The 27,262-nt window shown below is 44.5% G+C and overlaps 1 protein-coding gene across 1 annotated transcript in view; it reads left to right on the plus strand.

Moving 5' to 3' along the window:
• Positions 1 to 27,262, plus strand: part of fip1l1a (FIP1 like 1a (S. cerevisiae)) — a 43,065-nt gene that overhangs the window by 2,445 nt on the left and 13,358 nt on the right. Inside the window, 9 exon segments of the mRNA XM_029686411.2 lie at positions 2,964 to 3,025; positions 3,443 to 3,553; positions 3,673 to 3,800; positions 5,383 to 5,486; positions 7,334 to 7,433; positions 9,225 to 9,291; positions 9,294 to 9,362; positions 25,201 to 25,227; positions 25,616 to 25,664. Coding sequence (XP_029542271.2) covers positions 2,964 to 3,025; positions 3,443 to 3,553; positions 3,673 to 3,800; positions 5,383 to 5,486; positions 7,334 to 7,433; positions 9,225 to 9,291; positions 9,294 to 9,362; positions 25,201 to 25,227; positions 25,616 to 25,664 — 717 coding nt within the window.

Raw genomic sequence — 27,262 nt, forward strand, 5'->3', positions numbered from 1 at the left:
TTCTAAATCGATCTGTGGATACCATAGATCGAAATGGCTTGCTTTGACCGATAGCCCTGGTTCCCTCGGACACAATAGGATTTCTGAGCCTGTGTGACGTAGGATGTGAAATCTGAAACCACTTGAAGCTGGGATGTACCTCCTACTGTTTAATTCGCTCTTCCAACTGTCCATCAACACCTGGCTATTTCCTATATTACAGCCACGGACAAAGCACATGCCTTCAATCATTACATCATTACAGCAGCAGGAGAGAGGGGTTTCATCACTGTAGCACATTCAGAGATTTATAGCCATTAAAAAGCACTTTCTGTTTGTCATAGATGGACAGGATTAATATGAGATGAAAGGCGAGATCATAACGAGTTCAGGAAGCCAAGCTAGATCTCCCGTGAGACGTTCACAACAACGTGGGCAGACGTTTTGATCAAGAGAGACCTTCAGAAAATATGCAAATGTTCTCGAACACTAAACATACATATATGTATTTTACAGTTCTAAGGAAGGTGTAATTGTATAATTTGATTATGCTATATTTAGAAAGCATATACAGTTGAAGTCGGAAGTTTTACATACACTTAGGTTGGAGTCATTAAAACTAATTTTTCAACCACTCCACAAATTTCTTGTGAACAAACTATAGTTTTGGCAAGTCTGTTAGGACATCTACTTTGTGAATGACACAAGTCATTTTTCCAATAATTGTTTACAGACACAGTGATTTATAAGTGAAATAATCTATCACAATTCCAGTGGGTCAGAAGTTTACATACACTAAGTTGACTGTGCCTTTAAACGGCTTGGAAAATTCCAGAAAATGATGTCATGGCTTTAGAAGCTTCTGATAGGCTAATTGACATCATTTGAGTCAATTGGAGGTGTACCTGTGGATGTATTTCAAGGCCTACTTTCAAACTCGGTGTCTCTTTGCTTGACATCATGGGGAAATCAAAAGAAATCAGCCAAGACCTCAGGGAGAAAAAAGTGTAGACCTCCACAAGTCTGATTCATCATTGGGAGCAATTTCCAAATGTCTGAAGGTACCACGTTCATCTGTACAAACAATAGTACTAAAGGATAAACACCATGGGACCACACAGCTGTCACACCACTCAGGAAGGAGACAAGTTCTGTCTCCTAGAGATGAACATACTTTGGTGTGAAAAGTGCAAATCAATCCCAAAACAACAGCAGTGGAAACGGGTACAAAAGTATCTATATCCACAATAAAAAGAGTCCTATATCGACACAACCTGAAAGGCCGCTCAGCAAGGAAGAAGCCACTGCTCCAAAACTGCCATTAAAAAGACAGACTACGGTTTGCAACTGCACATGGGGACAAAGATCATACCTTTTGGAGAAATGTCCTCTGGTCTGATGAAACAAAAATATAACTGTTTAGTCATAATGACGATCATTTTGTTTCGAGGAAAAGGGGGAGGTTTGCAAGCCGAAGAACACCATCCCAACCGTGAAGCACGGGGGTGGCAACATCACATTGTGGGTGTGCTTTGCTGCAGGAGGGACTGGTGCACTTCACAAAATAGATGGCATCATGAGAAGGGACAATTATGTAGATATATTGAAGCAACATCTCAAGACATCAGTCAGGAAGTTAAAGCTTGGTCGCAAATGGATCTTCCAAATGGACAATAACCCCAAGCATACTTCCAAAGTTATGGTGAAATGGCTTAAGGACAACAAAGTCAAGGTATTGGAGTGGCCACCCTGACCTCAATCCTATAGAAAATTTGTGGGCAGAACTGAAAGCGTGTGAGCAAGGAGGCTTACAAACCTGACTCAGTTACACCAGCTCTGTCAGGAGGAATGGGCCAAAATTCACCCAACTTATTGTGGGAAGCTTGTGGAAGGCTACCTGAAACATCTGACCCAATTTAAGTAATTTAAAGGCAATGCTACCAAATATTAATTGAGAGTATGTCAACTTCTGAGCCACTGGGAATGTGATGAAAGAAATAAACTGAAATACATTATTCTCTCTACTATTTTTGTGACATTTCACATTCTTGAAATAAAGTGGTGATCCTAACTGACCTAAGACAGGGCATTTTTACTAGGATTAAATGTCAGGAATTGTGAAAAACTGAGTTTTTAAATGTATTTGGCTACGGTGTGTATAAACTTCTGACTTCAACTTTAAGTCATTTCAAGCCTTATTCGTACAGTTTTGTTGAATAGGAAATACATCATGTAAAGTATTTTATATTTTCATCATATTTGTACTGTACTCCAGCTTGTGTCCTCAGTAGTGACTACACCTCAACAATTTAACTATTTTTACCAGAAAGGTTTTAACCTTTCTTTGAGTATTCAGCATTACTAGTTATTGTTTATGGCCCTCTCATGATAAATCATTACTTTTGGGGATTATGTAGATTACATTTCTGATTACTTTAGTTACATTTAACTGGTTTAAAATACATCAGTGTGTTACTGTCCTGCAATCTGGATTAGTTTTGATGCTCCAACTTGAGTTGAAAAGAGCATAATATATTAGACCCTGTACATTTTAGGTGGAAAAAACTTTTGTGGAACGCTTTTTTTCACCTGGCTGTCAGCGCAACTAACATCTATTGCTGTTGCCTCTCCTTTGTCACATCATTTTATGAGTCCTGATTATGATTACAGTATGCATCTTTGGCAGCATTTTATCTCACCACCCATGTCACTTTCAGTGGTCTTCAAAGCACAAAGTCTCCCGCATGAGTCATGGGCAGTGTTTACACAGGCAGCCCAATTCAGATTTTTTCTTTCAATAATTGTTTTTTGGACCAATCAGTTCAGCTCTGAAAAAGAGATGTGAAAAAATCTCATGTGATTGGTCAAAAGAACAATTAGTGGAACCAATGAGTTGGGCTGCCTGTGTAAGCGCCGCATGTCTCTGTGTGTGTCCCCTTCTTGTGGTGGTGATTTGTGTTTTTTTTCCTCCTTTCATTGTGTAGTGCTTTTGGATCCACACCAGTTAATCTCAACATTAAGGCTGCAGGGAGAACACATGCGTCAGGTAAACACCCCTCATTCCTGACTTCTGACCTTAGAAGTGAGTGTACAAAACGTTAGGATCACCAGCTCTTTCCATAACAGACTGACCAGGTGAATGCTATGATCCCTTATTGATGTCACTTGTTAAATCCATTTCAATCACTGTAGATGAAAGGAAGGAGACAGGTTAAAGAATGACTTTAAGCCTTGAGACAATTGAGACATGGATTGTGTGTGTGTGCCTTTCAGATGGTGAATGGGCAAGACAAAATGTTTAAGTCCATTTGAACGGGTTATGGTAGCAGGTGCCAGGCGCACCGGTTTGAGTGTGAATTATGGTCACTGCATGCGTAGGAACTCATCCACACCCACATTCATGGTAGTGGTAAGAGTGTGAAGTGAATTTATCATTGACTGTGTCCTGTCGTTTCCGGTGCAGTTGGCCCCAAAGCCAAAGGAGTGGACCTGGATGCACTGGGCAGTGTTAACGGAATCCCTGTGTTGGAGGTCGACATTGAGTCTTTTGAAGAAAAGCCGTGGAGAAAGCCTGGTAAGGGGGGTGTGTGTTGGTTGGTGTGAGGTTATGTCTTTGTCCGTGTTCTGTGCAGGTGTGGCTGATGACTGGTCTGTCACGCGGTCTGTTCAGCTTTCAGTTATGTTTGTGTTTAGGTTCGGACCTCTCAGACTACTTTAACTATGGCTTTAACGAGGACACCTGGAAGACCTACTGTGAGAAACAGAGGAGACTACGCATGGGGTATGAGGGCATGAACCATGCTTCAGCCACTAAAATCATGGTAAGACATTACTTTTGAACATACAGTGCCTCCAGAAAGTATTCACACCCCTTGGCTTTTTCCAAAAAATGTTGTGTTACAGCTGGAATTTAAAATGGACACACAATCTACACACAATACCCCATAATGCCAAAGTGGAATTTTGTTTTTAGAAATGTTTACAAATAAATTTAAAATTAAAAGCTTAAATGTCTTGAGTCAATAAGTATTCAACCCTTTTTTGTAATGGCAAACTAAAATAAGTTCAGGAGTAAAAAAGTCTTATAATAAGTTGCGTGGAGTCATATTGTGTTCAATAATATTCTCTTACATGATTTTTAAAAGACCCCATCGCTGTACATACAATTATCTGTAAGATCCCTCAGTCGGGCAGTGAATTTCAAGTACAGGTTCAACCACAAAGACCAGGGAGGTTTTCCAATGCTGCGCAAAGAAGGGCACCTATTGTTAGATGGGTCAAATAAAATAAAAAAGCTGACATTGATTTTCCCTTTGAGCATGGTGCCGTTATTAATTACACTTTGGATGGTGTATCAATACACTCAGTTGCCGGAGAGGAAGGAAACTGCTCAGGGATTTCACAAAGGCCAATGGTGAATTTAAAACAGTTACTGAGTTTAATGGCTTTGATAGGAGTCTGAGGATGGATCAACAACATTGTAGTTACTCCACAATACTAGCATAAATGAGTGAAAAGAAGGAAGCCTGTAAAGAATAAGAGAAATTCCAAAGCAAATACTGCAAAACATTTGGCAAATAAATGTTACTTTTTGTCCTGAATACAGAGCATTATGTTTGGGGTAAATCTGACACAATACGTCACTGAGTATCACTCTTCATATTTTCAAGCATGGTGGTGGCTGCATCATGTTATGGGTATGCTTGTCATCGACAAGGACTAGGGAGATTTTTTTGGGATAAAAAAAATATGGAATAGTCTAAGCACAGGCAAAACCTTAGAGGAAAACAGTCTGCTTGGTTCAGTCTGCTTTCCAGCAGACACTGGGAGACAAATTCACCTTTCAGCAGGACAATTACCTTAAACACAAGGTCAAATATACACTGGAATTTCTTACCAAGACGACATTGAATGTTCCGAAGTGGCCTAGTTTAGACTTAAATCGGCTTGGAAATCTATGGCAAGACTTGAAAAGGGCCATGTCTAGCAATGATCAACAACCAACTTGACATAGTTTTAATATATTTTTTTATAATGCGCAAATATTATAAAATTGAGGTGTGCTATGTTCTTAGACTTACCCAGAAAGACTCACAGCTGTAATCGCTGCCGATGGTGATTTTAACATGTATTGACTCGGGGTTGAATATTTATCTAATCAAGATATATTAGTGGTTTATTTTCTATTAATAAAATAAATTATACAATTCAATCCATTTAATTCCACTTTGTAACACAGCAACATGTGGAAAAAGCCAAGGGGTGTGAACACTTTCTGAAGGCACTGTATATATAATATTACAGATTATCACAGTATAAGTGCAAGAATTGTTCCCATTTTAAGAAACATTCTCAGGCTTTGACATTGTTGAGGCTGTGTGAGTGAGTTGCTCTTCCTCTTAGGTCCACCAGGGACGTTCAGCCCATGGTGATAGGGATGGGGCCCTTTCCTGCTTTAGGTCTGACTATTCCTCCCCCAGCAACCACTACAATTCAGGCTCCTCCAGGTAGGTACCCCGGTCGATCACTGCCACACTTCACTGGTCAGTGTCACCTGGACCCCATCAAGGTGGTCAATTTGTTTATATATATTTTTTAATTTCACCTTGATTTAACCAGGTAGGCCAGTTGAGAACAAGTTCTCATTTACAACTGCGACCTGGCAGTCAATGAGTCTTGAGTTTGTATTGGTCAGTGGTACCTGTGTCTGAGGTAATGTTCTTACCAAACACAATGTTACATCCTGAAATGTTACATGTCATGGAAGGTATGCTAAGTCACTTAACTATTAAGTGGTTTGAAATAAAGGTAGAGGTGCTGCGAGCGTTGCTTAGTTAAAGTGCTCTGTTCCCTCTCTAATGAAATCCTGATGTGCACCACCTCCCGTCACGTTCCTGTTAACGGCCACCTGTGAAGCGTTGTTTAGCTTTGGGGCAGGCTGAGCCCTGCGGGGGGGGGCTTCTTTTACCGTGTGAAGACAGAGGCCATGGAATTTGACTGCTCAATTACAGCGGCCAATCATTTACTGGCTTGGGCCCGTAGTAGCAGGCATTAGCAGACTGTTAGTAAATACTCCTCCTCTCAGCCCCATGGGCTCATTCTGGTTCCACTCAGGGACCAGGTGCTCTACGCCTCAAGGAGGAGTGATGGACTTTTTCAAACACACACCCGCCCCTCCTCTCCCTCCCTCTCTCTCGCCCTCTCTCACTCTAGCTGTCTCTCTCTCTTTCACACGTTCTTTCACTCTAGCTGTCCTCTCTTTCACACACGCTCTCTCATTCTAGCTCTGGCTCTTTCCGTCTACCCTCAGCTACCCTCTCGCTCACTTGCTTCCTCCAATCCTGTCTATTGTGAGTTTTAGCATGGCTCATGTCAGGTTGGTCCAGACTACAGACAGGGGGACAAAGGTGACTAAGATGGGCCCCTTAATTAAAGGTCGGTCTCTATATAAGGCCCCCTCCTCCTCCTCGCTCCCTCAGCAAGGTTCCCCCAGTGGAGGTCATATGATTCTGAGCATTATTCAGCCAGGGGGAAAACAGGAAGTCAGAGTATGACAAATGCACACGACATTGTGCAAAGGATAAAGTGTTAAACGAGGTCCCACACTACACTACAGACCATCTCTCTCACTCTATTGAGCTGTGAGAACGCTGGCAGCTCCAGAAGGGCGAAAGTGGAAACTTGATGCTTGGTTGAAGGAGCACGTATTGTATTCTTTCCACATTCTCTAGATGACTGTGTCCAGACTAAGGGAGGCTGTTGGTGGAATGGGGTTATTGTAGACCTTTCTTGTTACATAAAACTGTCATTTTAAGTTGCGATGTGTGTGTCAGCTTCCGGGGCTAAGCTGCTTTGTTTTCTATTTATCTGATATTCTGGTGTTTTTAGAGGCCAGAGAGAGGGCCAGAGAGAGGGGGCATTAGTGAGCCTGTGGCTCTTAGCATCACATCGGGCTGCTGCTTGATGCAGTTTTTATGCTTTCCTCTTGTAATGTTTACTTTAGATTAAGTCCTAGTGACAGAAAGGGGTTAGTGTCCCATCTGTCTTTGGGGACGGGGGTTGTTTTGGGGAAGTGTTGTTAGCAGAGTGCAGTGAGAGGATGACCCAGATAAGGAAGGTCATGAATTAATGGACCTGGAGGATGGTGATGGGGTCACAGGCATTATATAAGTCTTCTACATCTGTAGTTTATGAAATTTGAAGGCAAAAGGCCATACCCAGGTCACATCCTGAAATGTATCTGCATTTTCTAACTTGACAAAAACAAGAGCTATGCTTACTTGTTATACATGCTCCATGCACAGATACCAGTTGTATTCTGTATGTTTACTCTGTGTTCTGCCCTGGTCAATAGAAAGCAGAGCGGCACCATTGATGTTATTGGGGGACAAACTGGTACCATCAGCCGGGTAGAGGGACGAAGACGTCACAATATAGAAGGAAATAACATCCAGGTAATGTGTGTCTGTTTTAATGTGATATTCTAAAATACACCCTGGGTGTTTCTCAATATGCATACTACCGTAGGTCGCACTCTCATGCTCAAGTCCATTCTCCGAGGGCGTTCTCTGGAGTACATTCTTGTGAGGACAAGTGTGGAGAACACATAAAATATTGATTTGAGAAGCACTCTCACTTCCCCCTACTGTATTACCTCACCCTGCACCTCTCCATTCATTGAACCTTCTTCCAGCCAGGACAATGGCAATAGAGACCAAACAAGTTTACACACTAAGCAAATGTTTTACTTCATACTTATGAGCTAGCTGTATGGGAATTGTAATAATCTAGCTAGCCAGCTAGTTTAACAGGTAAGAACGACAGAAAAACAAGTGTTATGATAGGTATATGGCTAGCTGTCTATTTGTGGGTAGATGGCTACCAATTCTAAGTTGTTAGCCATATTACATTTCTATGTGCTTTGACATTGGGTATTGTAGGAAGGTAAACTGGCCACAAATGTACACGGTATGTATTTATTAAAGTACCAAGATAAAATATTGTAGTCAGGCAACATATTAGTTGAATGGGCAACATCTCTTGTGTCAGATCAAATAATGTCCGACATTGTTTTCAAGAAATGTTGCGTTGTTTTTTTACACGGTTGGGTCATATTCCTGTGCATACTCGCTGAAGCTTGCATCGATGCATGCTTCAAAACACACCACATCACCAAAAGTATGTGAACACCCCTTCAAATTAGTGGAATCGGCTATTTCAGCCACACCCGTCGCTGACAGGCGTATAAAATCGAGCACACAGCCATGCAATATCCAGAGACAAATGTTGGCAGTAGAACGGCCTTACTGAAGAACTCTGACTTTCAATGTGGCATCGTCATAGGAAGCCACCTTACCAACAACTCAGTTTGTCAAATTTCTTCACTCCTTGATCTGCCCCGGTTAAAAAGTAAGATGCTGTTATTGTGAAGTGGAATCATCTAGGCGCATCAACAAGCTCACAGAACAGGACAGCCGAGTGCTTAAGTGCGTAGCATGTAAAAAATCGTCTGTCCTCGGTTGCAACACTCACTACCGAGGTCCACTACCGAGTTCCAGTGAAGGGAAATCTTAACACTACAGCATACAATGACATTCTAGACGATTCTGTGCTTCCAACTTTGTGGCAACAGTTTGGGGAAGGCCCTTTTCTTGTTTCAGCAAGACAATGCCCCCTTGCACAAAGCGAGGACCATACAGAAATAGTTTGTCGAGATCAGTGTGGAAGAACTTGACTGATCTGCACAGAACCCTGACCTCAATCCCATCGAACACCTTTGGGATGAATTGGAACCGTGAGCCAGGCATAATCGCCTAACATCGACCTCACTAATGCTCTTGTGGCTGAATGGAAGCAAGTCCCCGGGGCAATGTTCCAACATCTAGTGGACAGCCTTCCCAGAAGAGTGGAGGCTGTTATTGGAGCAAAGGGGGGACCAACTCCATATTAATGCCCAAGATTTTGTTGTAATGAGATGTTCGACAAGCAGTTGTCCACATACCTTTGATCATGTAGTGTATGTACTAACATAATTATCATCCGAGAAGTGCTCCGTGCTCCGTTTCACATACTTTGATTTAGACTCATGCTCTCCGACCCTCCTGTACTGCAATTTGCATGTTCACGGTAGTATACATAGTGAGAAACACCCCCTATCTTTCCTCCTTGCATTAAGCTAGTAAATGTACCTACCTAGTCTGAGCTTTGTTTTTGTATGTATGTGTGTGTGGGTGCATGCATTGCAGGTGCTTTCTGAGCCCCCCTCTGATGCTGAGCCTACTCCCACTAAGATGCCCCCCTTTTTTCCTCCCAACATCCCCCGCCTCCTTTCCCGCCTCCACCCCACAATGTCAGCTCCGCCCCTCCACTCATTCCTCCACCACGTAAGTGACCTCAGCCCCACAAACGCACACTAGCGCACAAACACTGCTCCCTTTCTGGGTGTCCTCTGATCAGCAGCACAGTTATGGAATGTAGAGGATACGGTTAAGGATTGCATAAAGACACTGCTTGGAGGTCAGACAGACTGGTGAGGGTCACTCTCGTGACGCCACGGCGTGTTGGCTCCCTGGGGTCATGGGAAGATGACGTTCAACTATGACATTTCCCACTGTGATTAATTAGTGTTAGTGGCCACAATTTCTCTCTTTTTCGATCTGTTTTTCTCTCTCTCATTCTCTCACTTGCTCTTTTTCTATCTCTTTCTCTCATTCGCTCTTTCTTTCTCTCCCTCTGGCTCTCATTCTCGCTTTCTCTTTTTCTATCTTTATTTCTCTCTCTGGCTCTCTCTTTCTGTCTTTCTCTCTCTCTCGTCCCACTGTGATTAATTAGTGTGAGTGGCCACAATTTTTCTCCATTTTTCTCACTCGCTCTGTCTGTGTATGTGTTGATGCATCATTAGTACAGCTGAGGGGTTTGGGTGAACAGATTACAGTATAACCCAGAGTTGCAGGTGTAAATCCCATGCTGAGAACCCTTGAAGGAAAGCCTTGTTTTAACCCGCCATGCATCATGGAGCATCCAGCTGTATAAATGACTGATACGTTCACCATGCCAATCCTGGAGGAATTGTGTTTGAAGCTGCACCATAAGTGATAATAAATAACACTGCATGTTGAAGGACAGGGTTGAGAGTTGGAGGTGGGTTAACATAACATAAATGTTTGTGTGCGCATGTGTCTGCCCTCTCTGGGTGAGTGTCTTTTCCCCCAGGTGTGTGTAATTCTGTCCAGGTGGGTGTCTGTCAGTGCTGTCAGTTGGCCTGACTTCCTCCTCATCTCCTGATGAATATGAGGCAGAAGGCAGGAAGGACCCTCTGGCCTAAGCTCACAGCTGATCGCAGGCTGCCACCGCTTCATCTTCAAAGATTTCAAAATAGCAGGCCCCCTACTCACCCCTCACACACCCCCAGCACACCCTACATTCAATGAGCTCCATACCGCCTGTTCAATGTGTGCCAAAACTCCTAATACAACGAAAATAGCAAAAATCCTGGTGACCCTGGCTTTGAAGTGTTTTTTAAAGATCTGTGCCACTCCTCCTCCATTAAGTTACAGGCCCTGCCTCCTTTTGTGATGCAAATGTCCAACGTGATAAAAATAGCTCCTGGAAAAAATAAAAAGTGCAGAGCCAGCAGATTGTGGCACAAGAAATGTGCTGAACAGACCAACCATGGAAAGAGGGAGAGAGAGGGGGCTTTGTTACTCTTGGTGCAGTAGGGTCACATTAGTGGTCTAGTATTATTGCATGATGGGGACACGTTTTAGTGCAGGGTTGTGTTGTCGTTGCAGGCCAGTTTGTGTAGTGAAGCACTAAGGGATGTTGTCTGGAGCTCTAGTGTAGTACTTCTTGTACTGATCAGTGTAATTTGGCAGATACAGTGTGGGTAGTTTGACACCTGTACTGACACTATCCCTGTAAAAGCAACGTTATCTGTGTCTGTAGAGCAGGTTTGTGGGTCTGTTATAGTCCCAGCAAACAACAAACGTTCCTTACGTCATTACCTAACGTTTTCATAGGAATGTTCCGGTGATGTGCAAGGACTGTTTCCAAGAGACCGTTCCATTTAATGTTAAACTGAATTTACCCAGAACGTGGTTATCATGTTCTCAGAATATTCATGTTTTAGACACATTTCATGGGATGTTGCAAGAACGTTAATGTGTCCGTTTTTTTTACGGGTTAGGACAATATTTAATCAACGTGACACCAAACGCACACAGAACATGTTTTCAGAATATAAGATATTAATGTTCTAGACACTTTTCGTGGGAATGTTACAAAAACATTTCGGTGTCCAATACATTTTAAAACAGGATGTTCCGTCATTGTCTAGATACCCAGCTTGTTCCGAGGACGTTCCTAAAGAAGCCTGATGGTTTCAAAGAAAACGTTCCCCCCCCCTGCCCATTCTTTACACACCACACCTTGTTACTGTTGCCGAGCCCATCAAGACTCTGGTTGGATCTATTTACATATCTTTGTCTGTTGGCAAGGTAATGGATATCCACACACAACCAAACAGTGTTTTTAACATAAAATAGGCCTTTTCACAATGCGTTGTTCTTAGCCCCGGTCTACACTGGCCTTGGGTTAATTTATCATCAAATTGTATTTGTCACATGCGCCGAATATATCAGGTGTAGACCTTACAGTGAAATGCTTACTTATAAGCCCTCACCAACAATGCAGTTTTAAGAAAATACCCCCCCTCCCCCCAAAAGTAAGAGATAAGAGTAACAAATAATTAAAGAGCAGCAGTAAAACAACAATAGCGGGGCTATATACAGGGCTACCGGTGTCGAGGTGATATGTAGGTAAAGTTATTAAAGTGACAATGCATAGATAATAACAGAGTAGCAGCACTATAGAAGAGGGTGGGTGGGAGGCAATGCAAATAGTCTCTGTAGCCATTTCATTAACTGTTCAGGAGTCCTATGGCTAGGGGGTAGAAGCTTTTTAGAAGCGCTTTGGACCTAGATTTGGCACTCCGGTACCGCTTGCCGTGTGGTAGCAGAGAGAACGGTCTATGACTAGGGTGGCTGGAGTCTTTGACAACTTTTAAGGCCTTCCTCTGACACCGCCTGGTATAGAGGTTCTGGATGGCAGGAAGCTTGGCCCCAGTAATGTACTGGGCAGTACGCCCTACCCTCTGTAGTGCCTTGCGGCCGGAGGCTGAGCAGTTGCCATAACAGGCAGTAATGCTCTTGATGGTGCAGCTGTAAAACATTTTAAGGATCTGAGGACCCATGCCAAATCTTTTCAGTCTCCTGATGGGGATGACAGTTTGTTGGTGTTGTGGACGCTCTTGACGCTCTCAACCTGCTCCACTACACCCCCGTCGAAGAGAATGGGGCTGCTCTTTTCCTGTAGTCCACAATCCTCTCCTTTGTCTTGATCACGTTGAGGGAGAGGTTGTTCCCTGTAGACTGTCTCATTGTTGTCGGTGATCAGGCCTAACACTGTTGTGTCATCAGAAAACTTAATGATGGTGTTGGAGTCGTGCCTGGCCGTGCAGTCAGAGTGAACATAGAGTACAGGAGTGGACTGAGCACGCACCCCTGAGGGGCCCCAGTGTTGACGAGCAGCGTGGCGGATGTGTTGTTACCTACCCTTACCACCTGTGGGCCATCAGGAAGTCCAGGATCCAATTGCAGAGGGAGGTATTTAGTCCCAGGGTCCTTAGCTTAGTGATGAGCTTTGAAGGCACTATGGTTTTGAATGCTGAGCTGTAGTCAAGGAATAGCATTCTCACATACAGTTGAAGTCTGAAGTTTACATACACCTTAGCCAAATACATTTAAACTCAGTTTTTCACAATTCCTGACATTTAATCCTAGTAAAAAATCCCTGTCTTAGGTCAGTTAGGATCACCACTTTATTTCAAGAATGTGAAATGTCACAATAATAGTAGTGATTCATTTCACTACACTCAATTAGTATTTGGTAGCATTGCCTTTAAATTGTTTAACATGGGTCAAACGTTTCGGTTAGCCTTCCACAAGCTTCCCACAATAATTTGGGTGAATTTTGGCCCCTTCCTCCTGACAGAACTGGTGTAACTGAGTCAGGTTTGTAGGCCTCCTTGCTCACACACGCCTTTTCACTTCTGCCCACAAATTCTCTATAGGATTGAGGTCAGGGCTTTTTGATGGCCACTCCAATACCTTGACTTTGTTGTCCTTAAGCCATTTTGCCGCAACTTTGGAAGTATGCTTGGGGTCATTGTCCATTTGGAAGACCCATTTGCGACCAAGCTTTAACTTCCTGACTGATGTCTTGAGATGTTGCTTCAATATATCCACCTAATTTTCCTCCCTAATGATGTCATCTGTTTTATGAAGTGCACCAGTCCCACCAGCACCAGTCCCTGTAGTAAAGCACCCCCACAACATGATGCTGCCGCCCCCATGCTTCACGGTTGGGATGATGTTCTTCGGCATGCAAGCCTCCCCCTTTTTCGTCCTAACATAACGATGTTCATTATGGGCAAACCGTTCTATTTTTGTTTTATCTGACCAGAGGACATTTCTCTAAAGAGTACAATATTTGTCCCCATGTGCAGTTGAAACCATAGGCTGGCTTCTTTTATGGTGTTTTTGGAGCAGTGGCTTCTCCCTTGCTGAGCGGCCTTTCTGGTTATGTCGATTATAGGACTCACTTTACTGTGGATATAGATACTTTTATACCTGTTTTCTCCAGCATCTTCACAAGGTTCTTTGCTGTTGTTCTGGGATTGATTTGCATTTTTCGCACCAAAGTACGTTCATTTCTAGGAGACAGAACGTGTCTCCTTCCTGAGCAGTATGACGGCTGCATGGTCCCATGGTGTTTATACTTGTGTACTATTTGTACAGATGAACCTGGAACCTTCTGGCATTTGGAAATTGCTCCCAAGGATGAACCAGACTTGTGGAGGTCTCCAATTGTTTTTCTGATTTTTATTTTTTCCCATGATGTCAAACAAAGAGGCACTGAGTTTGAAGGTAGGCCTTGAAATACATCCACAGGTACACCTCCAATTGACTCAAATGATGTCAATTAGCCAGAAGCTTCTAAAGCCATGACATCCATTTTCTGGAATTTTCCAAGCTGTTTAAAGGCACAGTCAACTTAGTGTATGTAAACTTCTGACCCACTGGAATTGTGATACAGTGAAATAATCTGTCTGTAAACAATTGTTGGAAAATGTTCTTGTTTCATGCACAAAGTAGATGTCCTAACCGACTTGCCAAAACTATAGTTTGTTAACAAGAAATTGTGAAGTGGTTGAAAAACTAGTTTTAATGAGTTTTAATGACCTAAGTGTAAGTAAACTCCCCGACTTCAACTGTATGTGTTCCTTTTGTCCAGGTGGGACAGGGCAGTGTGGAGTGCAATATAGATTGCTTCATCTGTGGCTCTGTTTGTAATGTATGCAATTTGGAGTGGGTCTAGGGTTTCTGGGATAATGGTGTAGATGTGAGCCATAACCAGCCTTTCAAAGCATTTCATGGCGTGAGTGCTACGGGTCGGTAGTTATTTAGGCAGGTCACCTTAGTGTTCTTGGGCACAGGGTCTGTGGTGGTCTGCTTGAAACCTGTTGGTATTACGGACTCAGACAGGGAGAAATTGAAGACTCTTGCCAGATGGTCTGTGCATGCTCGGTGTACACGCCTTGGTAATCCATCTGGCCCTGCGGCCTTGTGAATGTTGACCTTTTTAAAGGTCTTACATCGGCTGCGGAGAGCGTGATCACACAGTCTTCCGGAACAGCTGATGCGCTCATGCATGTTTCAGTGTTACTTGCCTCGAAGCGAGCATAGAAATGATTTTGTTCATCTGGTAGGCCCTCGGCTGTGCTTCCCTTCTGTAGTCTAATAGTTTGCAAGCCCTGCCACCTCCGACGAGTGTCGGTGTTGGAGCCGGTGTAGTACGATTTGTTCTTGTGATACGATTCAATCCTGTGTTTACACAAGCACTTGTTAACCCTAGGCTAAGGATTCACACTTGTAGTCCAGTGTTTTGGAATAACGGACAAACACAACATGTGACCAACAGCCATGCCGGTCAGTGCCGTATTAAGATTAGAGAGGACTTTTTTTTTTTATATGACCATGGCCTTGTTTCTATTACAGCTTATTGGATGTCTGTCATTCATATTTCATTCACCCAGGTCAATGTAACATTAATAAGTTTAGGCTACTACATGATACTCTGATTTGCCCTATAATCATCATGCGGTTGCTGCAACCTAGCCTACAAATGAAAGTTTATAACTTAGGTGCACAGGTCGAGAGACATTGGAGTAATTAAGGTGACAGACGGCGACACATTCAGTACAGCATTGCACACACTTGCCTGCATCTAGCTGATCCAGGGTCGAGTCATTCGTCCAACCAGTTTCTATTGGACAAACAATCTTCTTTTTTGGGGGGGGCAAAAATAGGTAGGTCCCTCACCATTTCGTTCCGTTTGCTTCTGTTTAAGAAACGTTATGCAACGGAATCGGCTGAATGAATACACCCCTGATCACTCGCGCACACAGTTCACATTTATAGCCTACATCTTTGTCATCATAATGTTATAGTCAACTAACTTTAACTAATGCCTTAGTGAACCCACAATCCAATCAATGTGTACAATCATGCAGTACAGCAAAAGCATTTGTACACATTGATTGTATCATGGGTTTACTATCACGCGGTACAGTTTACAGCAAGCAGACGTGGCGTAGCGGGATGATCGGAATGAACCAAGAGCAGGTGTGTTCAAGTCCTAGGTAAGAACATGTTGAATAGTAATGACTGTATAAATGACCATGCACAATGTGATCATTTGTGTCAAATATGTATGTTGAAAATGCTGTGTATTGAAAGCATTGTGTGTGTGTGTGTGTGTGTTCCTCACCTTGCCAACAGACACAGAGCTCTGAATGGATCAGGTCCTTGATGGGCTTGGCAACAGTAACACTGGGTGATGTTTCTTTGGGACCATCAGGCGACGTCCTAAAAACGTCTTTCGGGAACAAGCAGTGAATTATCCAATAACCTACATGGGACCAGGACATTCTGTCATGGTCCCATGTTTTAAACCTTCTTGGACACAGGAATGTTCTTGCGGTGTCCCGTGAAACGTGTCGAGATCATGTAATATATTATATTCTGGCAACCATGTTCTGTGTGGTGTAGGCCGTCATTGTAAAATAAGAATTTGTTCTTAACTGACTTGCCTAGTTAAATAACGGTTACATAAAAAATGTTGGGTGTGACGTTGGAATATTCTCCTAACCCTCAGAAAACTGGACACTGGAATGTTCTTGCATTGTCACATTAAACGTGTGTAGAATATGAATATTGTTTATTCTGAGAACATGGTAACCATGTTCTAGGTTAATTCTGTTTGGGATTAAGGAAATAACTCTTAACGCCTAAACATGCTAAATAGATTCACGGGAGATGTTTGTTGACATGCATAGAATGTTCCCGTAACTAACGGAAAACTGAACCCTAAAACATCAGGGGACCATAATGGGTAACGTTACAAAAAACGTTCCATTTTCCTAGAATTGCTAGCTGGGGTGGTATCAGCCTATATCTACACTGATGCAGTAGTCGGAACATAATAGTTTTTGGATCAGTGATTGGCTAATTCTGCTAGGGCGGAGGTCAATGTGACTCACTTAGGGCAAGATCAATAATGGAAGAAACATTGACAAGCTAGTGCTGCCAGTTCAAAGTAGTGTATTTAGCTAACCATTGTGAATGCAGGCAGCCCATAGAGTGGGGCAGCAGTAGGCTGCATTCTGTAGAGCATATCGGTTCAATCTAAAAGCCTCCTGCATAATGACTCTGAAACGTTAGCATGCGAGAGAGCCACGCAAGCACAATCACCAGCAATTAGCCCTCAGCCATTATCTTTCTCATACGCTGCCAAGCGTGGAGCTTCAACCCTAATCAAATGCTTGCTTTGAGATCACGACAGGTAGGAACAATTACACACGCAAACATATATGGCATGTGTGAGTGTTTACTGTGTGCGTGCGAGCAAGCCCAATGCATTGGTCCATTGAAATACAGTACCAGTCAAGTTTGGACAAACCTAATTCAAGGTTGTTGCTTTTTTTAAACAATTTTCTACATTGTAGTGAATAATAGTGAAGACATCAAAACTATGAAATAACGGATATGGAATCATTTAGTAACCAAAAAAGTGGTAAACACATCAAAATATATATTTTATATTTTTCAAAGTAGCCATCCTTTCCCTTGATGACAGCTTTACACACTTGGCATTCTCTCAACCAGCTTCACCTGGATAGTTTTCCAACAGTCTTGAAGGAGTTCCCACATGCTGAGCACTTTTTTTTCTTCTTCACTCTGCGGTCCAACTCATCCCAAACCATCTCAATTGGTTTGAGGTCGGGTGATTGTGGAGGCCAGGTCATCTGCTGCAGCACTGCATCACTCTCCTTCTTGGTCAAATGGCCCTTACACAGCCTGAAGGTGTGTTTGGTCATTGTCCTGTTGCAAAACAAATGATAGTCCCACTAAGCACAAACCAGATGGGATGGCGTATTGCTGCAGAATGCTGTGGTAGCCATGCTGGTTAAGTGTGCCTTGAATTCAAAATAAGTCACTGACAGTGACCAGCAAAGTAAAGCACCCCCACACGAAGCATGGAAAAGGAGGTGTGATCAAGGTTGGAACGACAGATACGAAGATCATTCGTTCACCTACTCTGCGTCTCACAAAGACATGGTGGTTAGAACCAAAAATCTCAAAGGACAGATTTCCACCGGTCTAATGTCCATTGTTTGTGTTTCTTGGCACAAGCAAGTCTCTTCTTATTATTAGTGTCCTTTAGTAGTGGTTTCTTTGCAGCAATTTGACCATGAAGGCCTGATTCACGCAGACTCCTCTAAACAGTTGATGTTGGGATGTGTCTGTTACTTGAACTCTGAAGCATTTATTTGGGCTGTAATTTCTGAGGCAGGTAACTTTAATGAACGTATCCTCTGTAGCAGGGGTAACTCTGGGTGTGGCGGTCCTCATGCGAGCCAGTTTCATCATAGTGCTTGATGGGTTTTTGCGACTGCACTTGGAGAAACTTTCAAAGTTCTTGAAATTTTCCGGATTGAATGACCTTCATGTCTTAAAGTAATGATGGACTGTCGATTCTCTTTGCTTATTTGAGCTGTTCTTGCCATAATTTGGATTTAGCCCTATTTGGTCAAAGCTCTTCTTTGTACCATCCCTACCTTGTCACAACACAACTAATTGGCTCAAACACACCAAGGAAACTTTTAACAAGGAACACCTGTTAATTGAAATGCATTCCAGGTGACTACCTCATGAAGCTGGTTGAGAGAATGCCAAGACTGTGCAAAGGGTGGCTACTTTGAAGAATCTCAAATATAAAATTATATTTTGTTTTGTTTAACACTTTTCATTCCATATGTGTTATTTCATAGTTTTGATGTCCTCATTATTATTCTACAATGTAAAAATAAAGAAAAACCCCTAAATGAGTTGGTGTCCAAACTTTTGACTCGTACTGTATGCTCAATGACATTGAGCAACAGCGTTTGGAATTTAAATGGGTTAGTTAATGGATTTAAAATGGGCACAATCAAGACAAGGCTGGGATTTTGGAGTCCAATGTATAAGTCTATGCACATTTTGCAAAGCACAATGCCATTGACGGAGGAATGGAGGAGAGGAGCCAGACTTGAGTTGTTTAATCAGTTTTATATTACATAGTGTTTCATTTATTCTCCATCCTCCCATTACTGATGCATATGCATAAAACTGGAAAACAGATTTGAACAACTTGTTTTTAGGGCATTTTGTTATGTTCTATGTATTCTGGATGGATGTATGCATGTGAAGCTTTTAGTTGAGTGCTTTGTTGCAGGGCAGTGTTTCTTTGAGTGTTTTTGTGTGGTTCAGTTTCCTCCAGGCCAGGTCCTAGTGAAACCCATTGCACTGTGCCTTCAGGGTTGTTCTGTCAATAAATGCAGTGCCTGAAACTAGACCAGCAGCAGGAGAGGCAGACGGCACCATGTCCAGAGATTTGTTTTCAGTGTCCCTCTGCTCCTGCATCAAGGAAGGACTATTTTTCTCTGTGAGGAGGTTCATCTGCGATCTTACTAGCTGTGTGGCTCCCCTTAGTTACCAGGTGTCTGAGGTATCAAAGGCTTTGGTTCTCCATAGTGAGTAGTTCAGCCCCTGTTTCCACAGTGAGAGGGAAGGAAGACACTTCTACATTTCACTCTCAACGCAGGGGAGCTACTGCATGCTCTTTTAAAACTTCACAAACTTACTTTTCTTCTTTTTTTTTCAGCTCTTTACGCTTTTTTTTCTGTTGATGAAAACTTCTCTGAAATTTACTCACATCAGGGGTCTTTGTGAAAAAACAAAGGCATGGTGCCCAGATGTGTGTGTAGTGTTTTAGCCTCTTCAAAGGAGTTTGTGTGTGTGCGTGTTTTGAAGGGCAGTTTGTGTGTCACTCCCAGACATGAAAGCTTCTAGCATAAAATAGTGGGTTCATTTACAAGTGCAGTCAGCCATTTGACTGGGGCTGGTTTTATGAATGTTAGAGGGGTGTGTGATTCTGTTTTGACATTCTGGCACCTCCCCAATATAGGATATGCCTGTTTTCAAGTTTTTCTGCCTCAAACCGAAATCTCCTAAATACGATAAAGCCTAATAAAAGATAATGTGGTGGTTGTGGCAGCTTATTTTACTGTCTGCTTGCTTGCATGTGTGCACACAGATGATTGGCTCATGATGAGTAGTACAGTTGTTGGCCTCGAGCAGTGATACACTACATGACCAAAAGTATGTGGACACCTGCTCGACGAACATCTCTTTCCAAACTCATGGGCATTAATTACATTTACATTTTTTACATTTAAGTCATTTAGCAGACGCTCTTATCCAGAGCGACTTACAAATTGGTGCTTTCACCTTATGACATCCAGTGGAACAGCCACTTTACAATAGTGCATCTAGGTCTTTTAAGGGGGGGGGGGGGAGAAGGATTACTTTATCCTATCCTAGGTATTCCTTAAAGAGGTGGGGTTTCAGGTGTCTCCGGAAGGTGGTGATTGACTCCGCTGTCCTGGCGTCGTGAGGGAGTTTGTTCCACCATTGGGGGGCCAGAGCAGCGAACAGTTTTGACTGGGCTGAGCGGGAACTGTACTTCCTCAGTGGTAGGGAGGCGAGCAGGCCAGAGGTGGATGAACGCAGTGCCCTTGTTTGGGTGTAGGGCCTGATCAGAGCCTGGAGGTACTGAGGTGCCGTTCCCCTCACAGCTCCGTAGGCAAGCACCATGGTCTTGTAGCGGATGCGAGCTTCAACTGGAAGCCAGTGGAGAGAGCGGAGGAGCGGGGTGACGTGAGAGAACTTGGGAAGGTTGAACACCAGACGGGCTGCGGCGTTCTGGATGAGTTGTAGGGGTTTAATGGCACAGGCAGGGAGCCCAGCCAACAGCGAGTTGCAGTAATCCAGACGGGAGATGACAAGTGCCTGGATTAGGACCTGCGCCGCTTCCTGTGTGAGGCAGGGTCGTACTCTGCGGATGTTGTAGAGCATGAACCTACAGGAACGGGCCACCGCCTTGATGTTATTTGAGAACGACAGGGTGTTGTCCAGGATCACGCCAAGGTTCTTAGCGCTCTGGGACGAGGACACAATGGAATTGTCAACCGTGATGGCGAGATCATGGAACGGGCAGTCCTTCCCCGGGAGGAAGAGCAGCTCCGTCTTGCCGAGGTTCAGCTTGAGGTGATGATCCGTCATCCACACTGATATGTCTGCCAGACATGCAGAGATGCGATTCGCCACCTGGTCGTCAGAAGGGGAAAGGAGAAGATTAATTGTGTGTCGTCTGCATAGCAATGATAGGAGAGACCATGTGAGGTTATGACAGAGCCAAGTGACTTGGTGTATAGCGAGAATAGGAGAGGGCCTAGAACAGAGCCTGGGGGACACCAGTGGTGAGAGCACGTGGTGAGGAGACGGAATCTCGCCACGCCACCTGGTAGGAGCGACCTGTCAGGTAGGACGCAATCAAGCGTGGGCCGCGCCGGAGATGCCCAACTCGGAGAGGGTGGAGAGGAGGATCTGATGGTTCACAGTATCGAAGGCAGCCGATAGGTCTAGAAGGATGAGAGCAGAGGAGAGAGAGTTAGCTTTAGCAGTGCGGAGCGCCTCCGTGATACAGAGAAGAGCAGTCTCAGTTGAATGACTAGTCTTGAAACCTGACTGATTTGGATCAAGAAGGTCATTCTGAGAGAGATAGCGGGAGAGCTGGCCAAGGACGGCACGTTCAAGAGTTTTGGAGAGAAAAGAAAGAAGGGATACTGGTCTGTAGTTGTTGACATCGGAGGGATCGAGTGTAGGTTTTTCAGAAGGGGTGCAACTCTCGCTCTCTTGAAGACGGGAGGGACGTAGCCAGCGGTCAGGGATGAGTTGATGAGCGAGGTGAGGTAAGGGAGAAGGTCACCGGAGATGGTCTGGAGAAGAGAGGAGGGGATAGGGTCAAGCGGGCAGGTTGTTGGGCGGCCGGCCGTCACAAGACGCGAGATGTCATCTGGAGAGAGAGGGGAGAAAGAGGTCAGAGCACAGGGTAGGGCAGTGTGAGCAGAACCAGCGGTGTCGTTTGACTTAGCAAACGAGGATCGGATGTCGTCGACCTTCTTTTCAAAATGGTTGACGAAGTCATCTGCAGAGAGGGAGGAGGGGGAGGGGGAGGAGGATTCAAGAGGGAGGAGAAGGTGGCAAAGAGCTTCCTAGGGTTAGAGGCAGATGCTTGGAATTTAGAGTGGTAGAAAGTGGCTTTAGCAGCAGAGACAGAGGAGGAAAATGTAGAGAGGAGGGAGTGAAAGGATGCCAGGTCCGCAGGGAGGCGAGTTTTCCTCCATTTCCGCTCGGCTGCCCGGAGCCCTGTTCTGTGAGCTCGCAATGAGTCGTCGAGCCACGGAGCGGGAGGGGAGGACCGAGCCGGCCTGGAGGATAGGGGACATAGAGAGTCAAAGGATGCAGAAAGGGAGGAGAGGAGGGTTGAGGAGGCAGAATCAGAAGATTGGTTGAAGGTTTGAGCAGAGGGAAGAGATGATAGGATGGAAGAGGAGAGAGTAGCGGGGGAGAGAGAGCGAAGGTTGGGACGGCGCGATACCATCCGAGTAGGGGCAGTGTGGGAAGTGTTGGATGAGAGCGAGAGGGAAAAGGATACAAGGTAGTGGTCGGAGACTTGGAGGGGAGTTGCAATGAGGTTAGTGGAGGAACAGCATCTAGTAAAGATGAGGTCGAGCGTATTGCCTGCCTTGTGAGTAGGGGGGAAGGTGAGAGGGTGAGGTCAAAAGAGGAGAGGAGTGGAAAGAAGGAGGCAGAGAGGAATGAGTCAAAGGTAGACGTGGGGAGGTTAAAGTCGCCCAGAACTGTGAGAGGTGAGCCGTCCTCAGGAAAGGAGCTTATCAAGGCATCAAGCTCATTGATGAACTCTCCGAGGAACCTGGAGGGCGATAAATGATAAGGATGTTAAGCTTGAAAGGGCTGGTAACTGTGACAGCATGGAATTCAAAGGAGGCGATAGACAGATGGGTAAGGGGAGAAAGAGAGAATGACCACTTGGGAGAGATGAGGATCCCGGTGCCACCACCCCCGCTGACCAGAAGCTCTCGGGGTGTGCGAGAGCACGTGGGCGGACGAAGAGAGAGCAGTAGGAGTAGCGGTGTTGTCTGTGGTGATCCATGTTTCCGTCAGAGCCAAGAAGTCGAGGGACTGGAGGGAGGCATAGGCTGAGATGAACTCTGCCTTGTTGGCCGCAGATCGGCAGTTCCAGAGGCTACCGGAGACCTGGAACTCCACGTGGGTCGTGCGCGCTGGGACCACCAGATTAGGGTGGCTGCGGCCATGCGGTGTGGAGCGTTTGTATGGTCTGTGCAGAGAGGAGAGAACAGGGATAGACAGACACATAGTTGACAGGCTAGAGAAGAGGCTACGCTAATGCAGAGGAGATTGGAATGACAAGTGGACTACACGTCTCGAATGTTCAGAAAGTTAAGCTTACGTAGCAAGAATCTAATTGACTAAAATGATTAAAATGATAGAGTACTGCTGGGGTAGGCTAGCTGCGTTGTTGACACTACCCTAATCAAGTCGTACCGTTGAGTGTGAAGTTTCTACAATGATGCTTTTCGGGAGCTAGCTGGCTAGCTAGCAGTGTTGGTTACGTTACGTTGCGTTAGGAGAACGACAATAGCTGGCTAGCTAACCTAGAAAATCGCTCTAGACTACACAATTATCTTTGAAACAAAGACGGCTATGTCGATCAAACAAATCACACCGTTGGGACTGTAATGAAATGAAATGAAAAAGTGATACTACCTGTGGAGCGACGCGGAATGCGACCGGAATGCGAAAGTTCTATTCAGTAGACGTTGGCTGGCTATTGGCTAGCTAGGAGTGTCTCCTACGTTAAGGACGACAAAATAGCTGGCTAGCTAACCTCGGTGAATTAAGATAATCACTCTAAGACTACACACTCTAAACTACACAATTATCTTGGATACGAAGACAGCAAAGACAACTATGTAGCTATCTAATACTACACTAATCAAGTCGTTCGGTTGAGTGTGATAGTTACTACAGTGCTACGGTAGCCGGTGAACGTATGCTAGCTGGCTAGCTGCTAGGCAGATAGGAGGGCGACGAAATACGATAATAACGCAATTATCACTCTAAGACTCCACACTCTAAGCTACACAATTATCTTGGATACGAAGACAGCAAAGACAACTATGTAGCTAGCTATGTAGCTAGCTAACACTACACTAATCAAGTCGTTCAGTTGAGTGTGATAGTTACTACAGTGCTACGGTAGACGGTGAACGTGTTGGACAGATAGGAGACGACGAAATACGATAATTACGCAATTATCTTTGATACAACGACGACTATGTAGCTAGCTAAGAAGAAATTGCTAAGATTAGACAAATCAGACCGTTGTACTATAATGAAATGTAATGAAATGTAATGAAAAAGTTATACAACCTGCAGACCGAAGCGCGGATGCGACCAGATCGCTCCAACCCGGAACTAATGGAGTTGGTCTCCCCTGTGCTGCTATAACAGCCTCCACTCTTCTGGGAAGGCTTTCGACTAGATGTTGGAACATTGCTGCAGGGACTTGCTTCCATTCAGCCATGAGCATTCGTGAGGTCGGGCACTGATGTTGGGCGATTAGGCCTGCCTTGCAGTCGGTGTTCCAATTCATCCCAAAGGTGTTTGATGGGGTTGAGGTCAGGGCTCTGTGCAGGCCAGTCAAGTTCTTCCACACCGATCTCGACCTCGCTTTGTGCACGGGGGCATTGTCATGATGAAACAGCATTGGGCCTTCCCCAAACTGTTGCCACAAAGTTGGAAGCACAGAATCGTCTAGAATGTCATTGTATGCTGTAGCGTTAAGATTTCCCTTCACTGAAGGGGCCTAGCCCGACAAACAGCCCCAGATCATTATCCCTCCTCCACCGAACTTTACAGTCGGCACTATAAATTCAGGCAGGTAGCGTTCTCCTGGCATCTGCCAAATCCAGATTCATCAGTCAGACTGCCAGATGGTGAAGCGTGACTCATCACTCCAGAGAATGTGTTTCCACTGCTCCAATTGCGGCGGTCCCGTTCTGTGAACGTGTGTGGCCTACCACTTTGCGTCTGATCCGTTGTTTCTCCTAGACGTTTCCACTTAACCATAACAGCACTTACAGTTGACCGAGGCAGCTGTAGCAGGGCAGAAATTTTACACATCGACTTGTTGGAAAGGTGGCATCCTATGACAGTGCCACGCTGAAAGTCACCGCTCTTCAGTAAGGCAATTCTACTGCCAATGTTTGTCTATGGAGAGTGCATGGCTGTGTGCTCAATTTTATGCAACAAGTGTGGCTGAATTAGCCGAATCTACTAATTAAAAGAGGTGTCCACATACTTTTGTATATTTAGTGTATGTCCAATGACCTCAGATAAAAAGCCATCAGAGGTCATTAACTACTGTGTTGTGTGGGATCTTATAAAATATTAAATTTTCTGGGGTGGGAGGAGTTTTCATTTGTACATTAGGCCTACTCTCTACCTGCTGCCATGGTGTCTGACTGACTGTTCTGTTGAAGATTGGAGCGATAACGTTGTTTTTACCTGATATTATTATAACTGTGTCTGTTCGTGTTGATGTGCCTTCCAGGGATCCCCATCAATGTTCCTCCACCTGGTAAGCATTTCTACTGTGATGGAAACAGGATATTTTGTGTCACCGATGTTGGTTCTGGTCTACACTGGATGTTGTGCATGGTGGATGTTGTTGATAGTGGATTGTCAATGATGAATGATGGCTTAACCATGAATGTTTGGTGAAAACAAAACTAGTTAGCAATAGTAGTTTTTTAAAGTTAGCATCGTGAGAAGAGGGGAATTTGAACATGTTTAATGCCTATGAGAAATGAAACTGATGCAATATTCAACAATACTGTCATGATTCTGGTCCAACGCGGTGAGCAACGGTTGCCTTTCCGGGGTCTGGAAGAAACGTTTTCTGCTATCTGTTTATGCCCAGTAATCACGACTTGATGACCTGACAGACGGTGTCGTCTCTCCTGCAGGCTACCCTCCTGGCGCACCACCTCCTTCTCTGATTCCCACCTTAGACAGGTGAGTCTGTTCTGTCCTGTGTCTGTCTGTCTGTCTACAGAACGATAGCGTTCTGGTTGTTTGTACAGGCTGCACTACAGGGGGAGTAGGATCAGGAGCGACAGAAGGAGAAAGGCTGGAGACAATGACATAAATGGAGACAGAGCAGGAGAAGGGCGAGAACACAGCTACTGCCCAACCAGACAGACTGGAGCCAGGAGAACACGCAGGCAAGAGATAATGAAAAGGATCATATAGACATATACAAGTCAAAGGGATACTGCTAGATTCTGGCATGTTCTAATTACCCAGGGTCCGATAAACACGTGGATAGCATTTTTATGTATTTGATGGTATCCACACGTTTATCTGACTCTGGGTAATTAGAACAAAGGCTTAAATGCCAGAATCTCAGTAATCCCTTCACAGGGAAGGAGATGAATGTATTTAGAGAGATTATTGTAGATATGTATTGACGGTTCATTGATGACAGCTACCATTGCTTGATTGACAGGGATAAACGCTCAGTTGAAATTAAGAATTTAGAGCAGTGGCTTCTCAGCAGCTTTAATAAAAAATGGTGAAATAAACTCAGCAAAAAAAGAAACGTCCCTTTTTCAGGACCCTGTCTTTAAAAGATGCTTCGTAAAAATCCAAATGGCTTCACAGATCTTCATTGTAAAGGGTTTAGACACGGTTTCCCATGCTTGTTCAATGAACCATAAACAATTAATGAACATGCACCTGTGGAAGGGTCGTTAAGACACTAACAGCTTAGACAATTAAGGTCACAGTTATGAAAACTTAGGACATGAAAGAGGCCTTTCTACTCACTCTGAAAAACACCAAAAGAAAGATGCCCAGGGTCCCTGCTCCTCTGCGTGAACGTGCCTCCGGCATGCTGCAAGGAGGCATGAGGACTGCAGATGTGGCCAGGGCAATAAATTGCAATGTCCGTACTGTGGAATGCCTAAGACGGCACTACAGGGAGACAGGATGGACAGCTGATCGTCCTTGCAGTGGCAGACCACGTGTAACAACCCCTGCACAGGATCAGTACATCCAAACATCACACCTGTGGGACAGGTAGAGGATGGCAACAACAACTGCCCGAGTTACACCAGGAATGCACAATCTCCATCTGTGCTCAGACTGTCCACAGTAGGCTGAGAGAGACTGGACTGAGGGCTTGTAGGCCTACCAGTCACAATGTCGCCTATGGGTACAAACCCAACGTCGCTGGACCAGACAGGACTGGCAAAAAGTACTCTTTACTAACAAGTCGCGGTTTTGTCTCACCAGGGGTGATGGTCGGATTCGCATTTATCGTTGAAGGAATGAGCGTTACACCGAGGCCTGTACTCTGGAGCGGGATCGATTTGGAGGTGGAGGTCTTTCATGATCTGGGGCGGTGTGTCACAGCATCATCGGATTGAGCTTGTTGTCATTGCAGGCAATCACAACGCTGTGCTTTACAGGGAAGACATCCTCCTCCCTCATGTGGTACCCTTCCTGCAGGCTCATTCTGACATGACCCTCCAGCATGACAATGCCACCAGCCATACTGCTCGTTCTGTGCATGATTTCCTGCAAGACATGAATGTCAGTGTTCTGGCATA

Source organism: Oncorhynchus nerka, linkage group LG17 (genome assembly GCF_034236695.1).
Source record: "Oncorhynchus nerka isolate Pitt River linkage group LG17, Oner_Uvic_2.0, whole genome shotgun sequence".
Taxonomy (NCBI): Eukaryota; Metazoa; Chordata; class Actinopteri; order Salmoniformes; family Salmonidae; genus Oncorhynchus; species Oncorhynchus nerka.